The 13,263-nt window shown below is 36.9% G+C and overlaps 1 protein-coding gene across 1 annotated transcript in view; it reads right to left on the minus strand.

Annotated features, from left to right (window-relative positions):
• Nucleotides 1–13,263, minus strand: part of LOC150081007 (uncharacterized) — a 193,640-nt gene that overhangs the window by 65,278 nt on the left and 115,099 nt on the right. Inside the window, exons 7-8 of the mRNA XM_090380885.1 lie at nucleotides 9,411–9,566; nucleotides 2,801–2,927 (exon numbers count right to left, since the gene is read on the minus strand). Coding sequence (XP_090237011.1) covers nucleotides 2,801–2,927; nucleotides 9,411–9,566 — 283 coding nt within the window. The remainder of the gene's footprint in view (nucleotides 1–2,800; nucleotides 2,928–9,410; nucleotides 9,567–13,263) is intronic.

The following is a 13,263-nucleotide window of genomic DNA, read 5'->3' on the forward strand; positions in this document are numbered from 1 at the left end:
ACTCAGATAGCAAACAAACTGAATGAGTATTTTGCATCTACATTCACAAATGAGGAGTTACTAAGAAGGAAAATGCCGGAAGTTTAGGTGCCTCCGTAGCCAGGTGGGAAGGAGCAGCAGTGTGTAGCACACGCTTTTTGATTAGACCGGGGTTCGAGCCCGTCACCACCAAATATGGAGGATGCGGAAAGGTCACGGAATGACCACCGCATATCCCGGAGCAATATGGCCTTAGTTGCTAATGCTCCTAAAAACCAAATAACAAAACAAACAAAACAAAACAGCCAGAAGTTTATCAAATTGGAAAAGGGTGCTTAATCATTATTAATAACTGAGAGCAAAGTGGAGGAGAAATTGTTGAAGTTGAATATAAGAAAGGCACCTGGGCTGGATGAGATCTATCCAGTTATATTAAAGGAGGCAGCAAAGGAAGTAAGCAAACCCTTAGCCATAATTATGAGAGCTTCCTTGGACTCAGGGGGAGGTACCCATAGACTGGAGATGTGCAAATGTGACCCCAATTCACAAAGGAGGATCAAAGGCGGATACAAGTAATTATAGACCTGTGTGTTTAACTTCTGTTCCAGGAAAATTAATGGAGGCACTGGTTAAAGAAGCACTGCAGGATCATCTAGACAAGACTTCAGCAATAATTCAGAGACAACATGATTTTGTTAAGGTAAAGTCTTGTCTAACAAATTTGACTGAATACTATGATGTGGTTACAAAGAAACTGGATGCAAAAAATAATTTTGATGTCATTTTACTTGGATTTCAGAAAAGCTTTTGACACTGTTGAGCATGGAAGACTACTGTACAAATTGGAGCAGAATAGTATTAAGGGTAAGTTGCTACAATGGGTAAAAGGGTGGTTGAGTGGGAGAAGACATAGGGTGGTAATCAATGGACACTGCTCTTCATGGACTAATGTTATTAGTGGAGTTTCACAGGGTTCGGTGTTGGGCCCACTGTTGTTTTGTATATTTATCAATGATACTGATAAAGGTATATCAGGCTTACTGTCGAAGTTTGCAGATGAGATGATACAAAAGTTGGCAGAGTTGTTAATGACAGTAATGGCAGTGTGCTACTGCAACAAGATCTAAAAAATTTGGGCAGATGGATTGAGAAGTGGCAACTGAAGTTTAACATTGACAAATGAAAAGTACTGCATATGGGTAGAAGTAACCCCAGAGGAACGTACCAACTGTGTGGTACTACACTTAGGGTGGTAGAAAATGAAAAATACCTGGGAGTAATTGTGTAGTCAGATATGAAGTTTTCTGAGCAATGTAGATAGGCTGAAAGAGCAGATCATCAGGTTTGTCAATGATAAACAGGAATTTTGCTAGCAGGGAAAAGGAGGTGATTATCCCTCTGTATAAGGCAATGGTCAGGACATGAGTACTGCTACAAGTCTGAAGGCCTCATTTTAAGAAGGACGTAGATTTTCTTGAGTGTGTACAGAGAAGATCAACAAGATTGGTGAGGGGAATGAAGGGGTCCTCTTACCAAGAGAGGCTTAAGTTCAGCAAACTGTAGCAGCTAGCGACTAGGTACCTACGAGGTGATCTGATTGAGGTGTATAAGACCTTGAATGGGGGTGAGCATGCTAAATTCTGATGGGATTCTTCCGCTTGCTCAGATTATGAACCTGAGGGGGCATAAATTCAAATTGAGGAAAGACAGTTGCAGAATAGATGTGCAGAAATTTGCTTTTATCCAGTGGGTAGTTGTTAATTGCAGAAAAAACTTCCATCTGTCGTTGTGGAAGTTGATAGGTTAAATAAATTTAAGGAGGAACTGGACAAACATTTAGAGGGAATGGTTGTGTATTTTTTTTTTTTTTTTTTTTTTTTTGCTAATGCTACATAAGCTCATATGCTTGCTTTTTTGCATCACATGCCTCTGTTACAATTCTATTACTATTGAAATAAGCTAAGCCTAAATCCAAACAAGAGCAGCCCCCACCCTCAGTCCCAACATTAATTTTTGCACCCTGGTCCCTTAAACCTTACAACCAGCCCTGCATTTTATAGGCCGGGGAAGGACTCTTCCACTTGGATGACTGCTGTTTGGTTTTGGTATCACACCAGTAAACTCAGGTTTCATCTTAAATTATGATCAAATTTCGCCATTGATTGTACATTGAAACTAATTGTAAACGACTTACTAGAAGTGTTCACATTGTTTTCTGTTTACATCTTCAGCTCAAATTTTTTTTGGAAATGTACCTTGTGTTCAAAATTTTTGTTAAAATGGAATGATGCAATCTGAAAGAGATACAGATTTATTCTGCGATTTTCATGAACAACTAATCTTCGGTGAAATTATGCTTTAAAGTCCACACAGGAGACACAATTATAATTTTTTGAAGATGAGGGCTACCCAGGTTGCTGATCCTTTTCAACAGATTCTTTAAATGACAAAACCAGTCAAAGACAGGTACAGCTCAATGCAGAGTCCCCCATGCTATTTAAAGATCAAATTTTTCAATTCACCTTTCTGATTTTAAAGCAAAATTTAAAACACACACTCTCCAACATTTTGAAATACGAGGAGATGCAAAAACACATCTTCATTATAAACGCATTTTCATTTAAACCTATTAAAAGAGCTGCAAGAAGCTGTCTTAATAAGCATACTTCCTTCAAAAGTGTATCGGTTGGGTTGGCAAATATGAAGTAAACTAGTAACTCTCCCGCTAATTTAGGAAAACATTCTTGAGCATTACTTGTTGTTGTTATGTATAAACAGTGACTTACAAATTAATAAGTCTAAAGAAGGAGAATTTACTCACTGTGCTCAATGTCATACACATCAAACATAGAGTAGCCAGGTTTCACACTCTCTGTAGGGGATTTCTGGAACTTCTGCCAAGAAGAATATCTGAATGCATAATGCATGGACTTCAGATCAAAAACCAACTGGAAATAATAAAGAAACTTGCTCATTATGTATATACTAGCCAAACAATATTTTGCAACTGCATAATCTTTCTATACATTAAAATAATTTTCCTCCTAATGATATTTATTCAGCCAATGGGAAAAGAGAGATGCAGGTTATGTGGTAATATGTAAAAAATACGAAAATATGTAACAGAAGCTTGTTTTACTGTTGTAACAAACTTCTGCTTAAGCGTGGTCACGCATTATGTTTATCTAACATGGTGACGCGGTACCATTCTTGATTTCCATATGCAATGTATTTAGTTAAATAAACTAAATGCAACAAGGCATAATATTTTAAGAGTTTAAGATTCCATAATTATATATAAAATATGTGTAGATACACCATAGACAACTCTTAAAGAAAAACTACGATCATAGTGTGAAAGGTACCCACCGATGAAAAGGTGCCACTGGGTGGTGGTGCCCACCAAGAATAACTAACAATAGTCTTCTCTGTCAGTGAAGCGTTACTTATTCGAGGTAGTGCAGTACATGGTAACTTGTTGTGAAGGATGAGCACAATATGAGAAACAGATGAAATGAAGCCCCTTAAACTACTATCATAGTTTTTATTTAACAGTTGTCTATGGTGTATCTACACTGATATTATATAGATATAGTAACATATTTATGTATTCACAGCTAAGGAAGAGACACACACACACACACAGAGCCGAAAGCTTCTTTAAGTATTTTATTTCATTTTATCAAAAGAAGCGAGCACAACGAGAAGGGTGCGAAGCCTCCTAGTATACATTAAAATAATAACTACAACTGAAGTAAGAATGCATAAAAAATAAAATAATTATAAAAGATGAAAAAGACATTGGCACTGATGACATTAAGAGCAGGAAATCTGCACACTTACTTAACAAGTACAGGTCAATGTTGAAAAAACGTCACAAGTTAGAGTTAAATTTTAAAGTGTCTGCAATTCTGCCAAGAAACGATATAAGAGATATACCATCATGAGAGCCTTGTCAATCAATTCTGCCCAGGAGAGATTGTGCAAGGCTCGGGTGGTAGTTTTTCTCAGCATCGTCTATGCTTGTTAACAGGAGAGACTGCTTCTACAGGGATGGCATACACTTAAATAGAAAGGGTGCAAGAATATTTGCTGATGCTATCGAGGCACTGTTAGGTAGGTCAGAAAACTGCTAGCATAAGGGGGATCACAGAATAATAGATTAACAGTAGCTGCAGACAGACACGAAAGTGATTCTTGCACTGCTTCTATTGGAATGAGCACCAGCCTCGAAAGCAAGGTGGTGGGGATTTCCATGAATGTTGGGAGCCATCATTGAAGTAAATACATGGGCTGTGTTAGGATAACTAAGAGTAAGAACAGGTGCATGTATAGTTGCATGTATATTTGTATGTACGCCAATGCTAGGAGGTTAGTAAATAAATTTGATGAATTTTAGGCTGGTCAAGACATCAAAGGCAGATCCTGTTGGGATATCAGAGATGTGGTTTCACAGAGAGATAAGGAATTGAGAATTGGAATTCGGGGAGTATAATGTGTACAGAAAGGATAGAAGGGGAGGAGGGGTAATGCTGTTAGTTAAGAATCACATAAAATCTAAGGAACTGCATCCAGTTGACATGGGTGGACAGTGCAGTGTTGAGTTAGTTTGGTGAAGCATAAGCACTGGGAAAGGAAAAATGAGAGTAGGAGTGTGTTATAGACCTAATGAATCTGATGAGTATAATGAACAGTTGTGCAGGGAAATAGAGTGGGCCAGCAAATCAGAATGTCTTATAATGGGAGATTTTAATTTTACAGATACTGAGTGGAATTTGTGGGTTCGTCACTCGCATTCTAGCAAGGCTTTTGTGGATTTATTGGATGATTGTTTTCTACAGCAGCATGTTAGAGAGTCAACTAGAGGGAGTAATACGCTTGATCTGATTATCAGCAGTGATTATTCATGCATTAGGAATCTGCAGATAAAGGAACCACTAGGTGGCAATGATCACAGTGAACTGCTGTGGTAGTTACAAAGATGTAACTACCATCGGGGTAAAGGGAAGAGTTTTTGCTTTCGTAAAGGTGACTACAGTGGTCTCAGAGAATTTTTAAATTCTATACAGTGGGACCAACTGATGATGTTACCAACAGCCAAATCTAAATGGGAAGCATTCAAAGAATTAATCTTGAAAGCTACTAGGCTTTTCATGCCAACTAAGAAATATTGTTCAAGGTTTAAGCCTAAATGGATGTCAGATAAACTAATGAGACATGTGGCAGAGAAGAAAAATGCATGAGACACATAGTAATTATCAGGAAACACAGATGCCTATGGTATGTATAAGACTATCTTATATCTACCATACCAGTTTGCTTTGTAATCAAGTCACAAAGGACATTAGGCAAGCAAAGGCAGAGTACGAGAAATCTTTGGCAAAGGATGCAATGAAAAGCAGTAGAGACTTCTTCACTTGTGTAAGTTCTAGAAGGAAGGGGATGAATCAGATTGGTCCACTTGATATCGATGGTTCGATTGTTGATGATCCTGCTGAGATAGCTGACAAACTGAATGAGTATTTTTCTTCTACATTCACACATGAGGAACTTTGTAAGGAAGTGGAGGCCAGAAACTTATCAGACTCTAGCACGGAGCTAAATGATTTTGTAATAACTGAGAGCAAAGTGGAGGAGCAATTGCTAAAGTTAAACATAAATAAGGCACCTGCGGGTGGATCATATCTATAAAGTTATATTAAAGGAAGCAGCAAAGGAAGTAAGCAGGCCTTTAACATGATTCTGATGATTATGACAGCATACATGGACTCAGAGGTGGTCCCTATGGAATGGAGATGTGCAAATGTATTCCCAATTCACAAAGGGGCATCAAAAGCAGCCACGAACAATTGCAGGCCTGTTAGTTTAACTTCTGTTCGGGAAAATAATCGAGTCACTGGTTAAAGAAGCACTGCAGGATCATCTAGACAAGACTGCAGTTATAGTTCAGACACAGCATGAGTTTGTTAAGGGAAAGTCTTGTTTACCAATTTGATTGGATACTACGATGTAGATACAAAAGAACTGGATTTAAAAAATAATTTTGATATCATATACTTGGATTTCAGGAAGGTTTTTGATACTGTTGCACATGGAAGACTACTGCATAAGTTGGAGCAGTATGGCATTAAGGATAAGTTGCTACAATGGATAAAAGTATGGTTGAGTGGGAGAAGATAGAGAGTGGTAATCAATGGATTACACTCTCTTCATGGATTAATGTTATTAGCAGAGTTCTCCATAGGTTCGTGTTGGGCTAACTGTTATTTTCTGTATTTATCAATGATACTGATGAAGGTATATCAGGTTTAATGTCCAAGTTTGCAGATGATACAAAGTTTGGTAGGGTTGCTAATTACAGTAATGACGGTGTGCTACTGCAACAGGATCTATAAGTGCATACATGGGCTGAAAAGTGGCAACTGAAGTTTAACATTCACAAATGTGAAGTACTGCATATGGGTAGCAGTATCACCAGAGTAATGTACCGACTGTATGGTATTGCACTCAGGGTAAGTGGAGAATGAAAGAAATCTGGAGGTAATTGTGCAGTAAGATATGAAGTTTTCTATGCAGTGCAGACAAGCTGCCAGAGCAGTTCATGGGGTCTTGTCAATGATATACAGGACGTTTGATAGCAGGGATAAGGAGGTGATTATCCCTTTGTATAAGGGAATGGTCAGGCCACACACCTTGAGTACTGGAAAACGAGTACAGATAAGGGCAACAAGATTGGTGAGAGGGAACAAAGGGATGCTCTTACCAAGAAAGGTTTAATTCTGCATACTGCCATGTCTGGAGACTAGGCAGGCACCTGTGAGCTGATCTGATTGAGGTGTATAAAGTCTTGATTGGTTTGAGCAAGCTCAATGCTGATGGGATTCTTCTTTTTGCTCAGATTCTGCACCTGAGGGTGCATAAATTCAAATCAAGGAAAGACAGTTAGAATAGATGTGCAAAAATCAGCATTTATTCAGCAGCTGGTTGGTTGCTGGAACAAAGTTCCATCGGTCATTGTAGAAGTTGACAGCTTAAATAAATTCAAGGCAGAACTAGACAAACATTTGGAGTTAATGGATGGATGAAATGGGAAGGTTTTCTTATTTGGCTAATGCTATATAAGCTTGCTTTCTTGCATCATATGCCTCTATTAATGCTAATGTTAAATAGCCGATGGGACACAGTCCACATGGCTTGAACGTTGAGGGGAGTTTCTCTGAAGTGCTCCAATGTAGTTTTCATGACCCAAACACGTTGAATATTTTTTCAGAATATTTAAAAGCAGAACATGAAATGTTAACTCTAGCTATTGATCTAAATTCTAGTTGCACCGCAGATTTTTAACCAACGTACTTTGTATGGGAATGAAAATAAAACTTATACATGTGCCTTCATTTGACTTAATTCTTAAAAATTATACAGAAAGTACCTTTAAGATTTTACTACAAAATTTTACGTAAAGCCAAAGTTACATAACTCAGTCTTAAATAAGGTCTGGGATTAACTGTATTTAGATGTTAAATAATAAATATTTCCTTTTGTTTTCTCATAATCTCTTATAATAACATTCATAAATATACAGATTTGTTTGTAATATATATATAAAGAAATATTGCAGGATCATCTAGACAAGACAGCAGTAATAATTCAGACACAGCATGAGTTTGTCAAGGGGAAGTCTTGTCTGACCAATCTGATATTGGATACTATGATGTGGTCACAAAGGAACTAGATGCAAAAAATAATTTTTATATCATATGCCTGAATTTTAGGAAAGCTTTTGATACTGTTGCACATGAAAGACTACTGTACAAATTGGAGCAGAATGGCATTAATGGCAAGTGATACAATGGCAAAAAGGATGGTTAAGTTGGGGAAAACAGAGAGTGGTAATCAATGAGTACTGCTCTACGTGGACTAATGTTATTAATGGTTCCCTCAAGGTTCGGTGGTGGGCCCATTGTTGTTTTGTATATCAAGCTTAATGTCAAAGTTTGCAGATGATACAAAAGTTCGCAGGGTTGTTAATAACAGTAATGACAGTATGCTGCTTCAACAGGATCTGGGAAAGTTGGGCAGATGGGCTGAGAAGTGGCAACTGAAGTTTAACATTGACAAATGCAAAGTACTACATATGGGTACTGCAAATGCAAAGTACTGCAGAGAAATGTAATAACTGGTGCTACAATCAGGGTAATGGAGAATAAAAGAGACCGTGGGGGTAACTGTGCAGTCAAATATGAAGTTTCCTGACAGGCTGCCAGAGTAGGTCATGGGGTCTTGTCAATAATATACAGGAATTTTGCGAGCAGAGATAAGGAGGTAATTATCCCCTTGTATAAGGCAATGTTCATGCCACACCTTGAGTACTGCGTACAGGTCTGGAAGCCTCATTTCAGGAAGGATGTAGAGTTGTTGGAATGAGTACAAAGAAGGAAAAGAAGACTGGTGAAGGGAACAAAGGCGTGCCCTTATAAAGAAAGGCTTAAGTTCTGCAAATTGTAGCTTCTGGAGACTAGGCACCTGCGAGGTGATCTGGTCGAGGTCTATAAGGCCCTTAAATAGATTGAGCAGGCGCAATGCTGATGAGATTCTTCCTCTTGCTCAGATTACAAACCTGATGGGGCATAGATTCAAACTGAGGAAAGAGAGTTGTAGAATAGATGTGCAGAAGTTTGTGTTTAGCCGGTGGGTTGTTGATTGCTGGAACAAAGTTCCCTTTGTTGTTGTGGAAGTTAATAGCTTAAATAAATCCAAGGCAGAACTGGACAAACATTTGGAATGAATGGATCAGTGAAATGGGTTTTTTTTTTTTTGGCTGATGGTGTATAAGCTTGCTCTCTTGCATCACATGCCTCTATTAATGCTAATAATAAAAAAAATATGCACATTTACTGCATGTATCCCTGAGGTTTATATTCTCTGCAGCCTTCTTCCCCTTATGATCATAATATGCTGCTTTTTTTTTTTTTTTCTTTTTCTTCTTCTGCTACATGATTATTAAATCTAAGTGAATCTCCGGAACACTACTTTAACCCCCTCTTTAGAAAATTAGCCCCCCACCCTTTTTAGAAAATCCTGGAACTGTCACCGAGTACTTTTCCACAAAAAGTTTAAAGAATTCTAATAAGTACCAATTTTTCTTGATATCAGATTTTATGGTTGTAGCTTTACTTTAGAACGCCAGTGTATTAATGCTGTTTGTTTATTTGTTATTTGGTTTTTAGGAGCAATAGCAACTAAAGCCATATTGCTCCAGGGATATGCGGTGGTCATTCCCTGACCTTTCCGCATCCTCCGTATTTGGTGGTCACGGGCTTGAACCCCAGTCTAATCAAGAAGCGTGTGCTACACACTGCTGCTCCTGCCCACCTGGCTACGGAGGCGCCATGTATTAATGCAAAGTATATTACAGAAAGTATGTGAATTACCTCAATGTCACTGACAAATGACTCTTTGAGAGCCTCTGATTCCTCCTCATCATAGGTGTGATAAACAAACTCTCCCTGCACTATATAGTCACTGGGTTGAAAGGGAGGAAGTTTATTTTCTTCAACATTCCGTTTGCAACCATAGCTTCTAGGAATCTAGAAGAGAACAAAATAAGCAAAAAAGAATCTATATTATTTCAACCGAGTAAGAGTTTATAGCTTATAAGTCATAGTGCTAAATTTTTTAAGGGAATATTGTGCAAGACAGATAAAATTCAAATAAATTTTAATTGCATGCTTTTTATGATACCTGAATGAACCCTTCTTGAATGGTAGCCAGCTCTTTACAGAAAGCCAAGATATTTACTAAATGACTAGCCATCCAAAATCATAATTTTGGAAAAGTTGGAGTTTGGTGTAAGATCATATACCATACTACAGGTAGTTAAGAGCGTATTAAAGGGAAAATTCACTAACTACATAGATAGAGCAAAAAAAAAACCCTAAAAAAAAAATCCATGTGTTAAGCATTTTGAATGAAGGCACATAATGGAATGAAGTGTTAAATTTAAGATTACATTTATAAAAACCAAAATAAGGTAATGTCTAGTGACATTGACACCTGGAACCATACCAGTAAAAAATAAAGGACTGTATCCCCCATTTGCAATTGAAAAGAATCAGTACTCCCCCCCCCCCCCCAAAAAAAAAATAAACACCTCAGCTGCTGAAGTTCTTGGCCTTATCCACCAAGGTAATTAATTACCTGTGTGAGTGGGGTGGGGAAGGTTGCACATTGCTACAAAAACTCTCTAAAATAATAATTAGTGTTAGATTAAATGTAGGCTATGTAGTGTCCTTTATTTTTTTACTGGTATGGTTCCAGGTGTCTATGTCATTAGACATTACCTTGTTTGATAGCTACACCATTTTATGCAAACTGCATAAAATTGAAAATAAAATCCCCTTGAAAAAGTAAAAGATGAATGGGCCCCAAACATATCTACTTTTACAAATATGTATATATATATATTTTACTAACATACTATTTTTCAATTCAATAAAATAATAAAGTATGTACATAATTTTTTGCCACTAAAATGATTTTTTTATCCATAAATAAAACAGAATAAGAAGGGGTTTAGGGCTGAAAGCCTCAGACTACTAAAGTTGGTGAAATTTTCACCTATTTCGATGATTTACTACAAAGTAAAATGATGCTTTGCACTGACTTGTTAATATAAAACAGAATATATATATATATATATATATATATATATATAAAGGCTATGTTTTAATATCCAGGGTCAGTTAACTGATCTTAAGCAGAGGAGGTTGGCTTGTCCCAAGAATTATTCTAAGTTTTTCAGCCCACACAACATACATTCAGTCCATTGTGGTATGGCTGTTTTTAACAGCACAAGGGCTGCAAGGACTAAGATATGCCTATCCAGAGGTGCCTACCTGCTGATTTTTTCTGTAGACTGCCATAGCTGTATTGCTGCTTGATCTGATAAAGTTTGCTAGTGGTTGGTGTCTGCCAGATTTGAAGCCATTTGTCTTTAGAAGTTCCTTGTATTATCATTCTATAACAAATATAAGGTACAAAAAAAAACTGAACTATGCTTAAAATATTTGGGTATTAGGCAGCTTTACCTGCTGCCTCATGCCCTAGAATCCAGCAGAATGTTACTGCCTGGTTTTTTGTTTCAAATCTACAAATAGGCCTGAATTTATTGCATTATATGATATGTTGAAGAGGAGTTGTTTTTTAAGGCTGATACTGTGCTCAGAGAGTCTGTATATATTAAGATCTGGGAGGTGGCTAAGGTATTAACATGTTCTAAAGCTAGTTTAATGGCATACAGTTTAGCAGTATATATACTACATTCTATTGGTAGGGAGACAGCATTGTACAATGCATGAGATGCCACTGCAGCACCCATAGCAGTATCTGTATTTGAGGCATCAGTGTAAATTTGATAACAATGAGGATGATCAGTTGAATGAACTGCCTGTATTTGCTGGATGTTGCAGGTGGCTAATGAATTTTCATTCCAACGTTCAAAGCAGTTGTTATAGGAAGCTATTTATAGGGACCAGAATGGATCTGGTTGCTCTATTTCTTGGAGAATATTGTCAAGATGAATGGTCCAAGTGTTTATCAGATCTTTTAATCTAATTCCAGCAGGTTTGTTTTCATATTTTCTTATTTTAATAAAACTGTATCACATAATGGTAAACACTGTATTTTAGTTGTAAGCAGTAGTGCATTCCTTCTGAGGTGTAGTGGGATCAGCTGTTCAATTTTCTCTATGAATTCAGCAGTGTGAGATATGGATGGCTGCCACTTCTTTCCTTGTTGTGGACACTTTCCAAGCCACACTTGAACTGTCTCCATCAATGTTTTATGTCATACTATGGACAGATATCTCCTATACATCATAGACATCACTTGATGGATAGTCTTTCAGTGTTTGCCTTTCAAAAACAGGAATCTAATAATGGATCAATATTCAACTTTATCCATGATGACTCTTTGTTACACGTTCAGTTCTTTAATAAAAGAAACATAAAAGTTAGTACAGGTAAACCTCTATATATGCAATTAATCTGGGCAATAAGTGCACCGTATATCTTGAAACCGCATATATCGAAGTTAAAAACCAATGGGAAAAATTTTAATTCATCCATGATGTTTTGGAACATTCATTAGAAGACTTAATTTAGGCCTTTAAAATACGTTTGTGTACATAGATAGAAATATAAAGAATAATGAAAAGCAAAAAAAATACGTTTAAACTGTGTACATAGATAGAAATATAAAGAATAATGAAAAGCAAGTAAGCCAAAAAACATTTATTAAAGACATGAGCTACAAAATGAGTGAAAAATGGATATGCTACTTTCTAGAAAAATATATTTCAAGTGTCATTTGAATAGTTGTAGCCTTCTTTTTCTCTTCGTAAAATTTATGATAGCAGCTAATTCCATTTTCTAGGATTTGGTGAGCTAGCATGTTTCTTTCTACATTCAGATCTAAATCCATAATTTGTTGTTTAACAGTTTCCAAATTTCTAAACATCTGGTCGAGTTCTTTTAATGAAATTTCTTTAGAGACACACTGCTCTCCTTCAGTCGCAATTTCTTCTTTCTCACCGTAAGCATGCTGTTGCTCCAATTCTATAATATTCGTGTCAGTGAGTGACTGTGAATGCGAATCCAGGCATTCTCTGACATTAGGGGAATCAACATCTTCAAAGCCAAGAACCTTTCCAATGATGCCAATTTCTTCGATAACAGCGTCACCTTTTCAGGCATCTTTTTTGTTTGCGTTGTTAAAAATTTTTTGTTTCATAATTGGCTGCACTATTCGAAATTTTAGAGGGTATATATAGAGGACTGGTATTAATGTTTGTGACCACATTAACTGAAACTCGCATTGATCGAAAACGCATATATCGAGGTTTACCTGTACAATGAAATTTCTGACATGTATTACTAGATAAACAAGAAATACAGTCAATAAAATGTTAGCATTCATAGAATACAAAAAAAGAAAGTCAGGGAGAAATTTGAAAGCTCCATGTATGAGGTGAGGTAATTGCCACCTTAGTCTGAAATAGTGAAAGCCATGTAGGATGCCAAATCTCCATGTTGTGTCAGTTTTTTCAACATAGAGGCTCACCGTAACTAAATGTTGCTTTTTGATAAATGCATTACAGATGTTTGACTCTGCTTAGACCACCAATGAGTGTAGATCTATTTCGTCTAAATCCATACTGATTTTCGTTCATTAGATTTTTAGTTTCCAGAAACCACATGAGCCACTTATATAGAGGTTTTTCAAACA

This window comes from Mastigoproctus giganteus, chromosome 9 (assembly GCF_048544385.1).
Source record: "Mastigoproctus giganteus isolate SK-2022 chromosome 9, ASM4854438v1, whole genome shotgun sequence".
NCBI lineage: Eukaryota > Metazoa > Arthropoda > Arachnida > Uropygi > Thelyphonidae > Mastigoproctus > Mastigoproctus giganteus.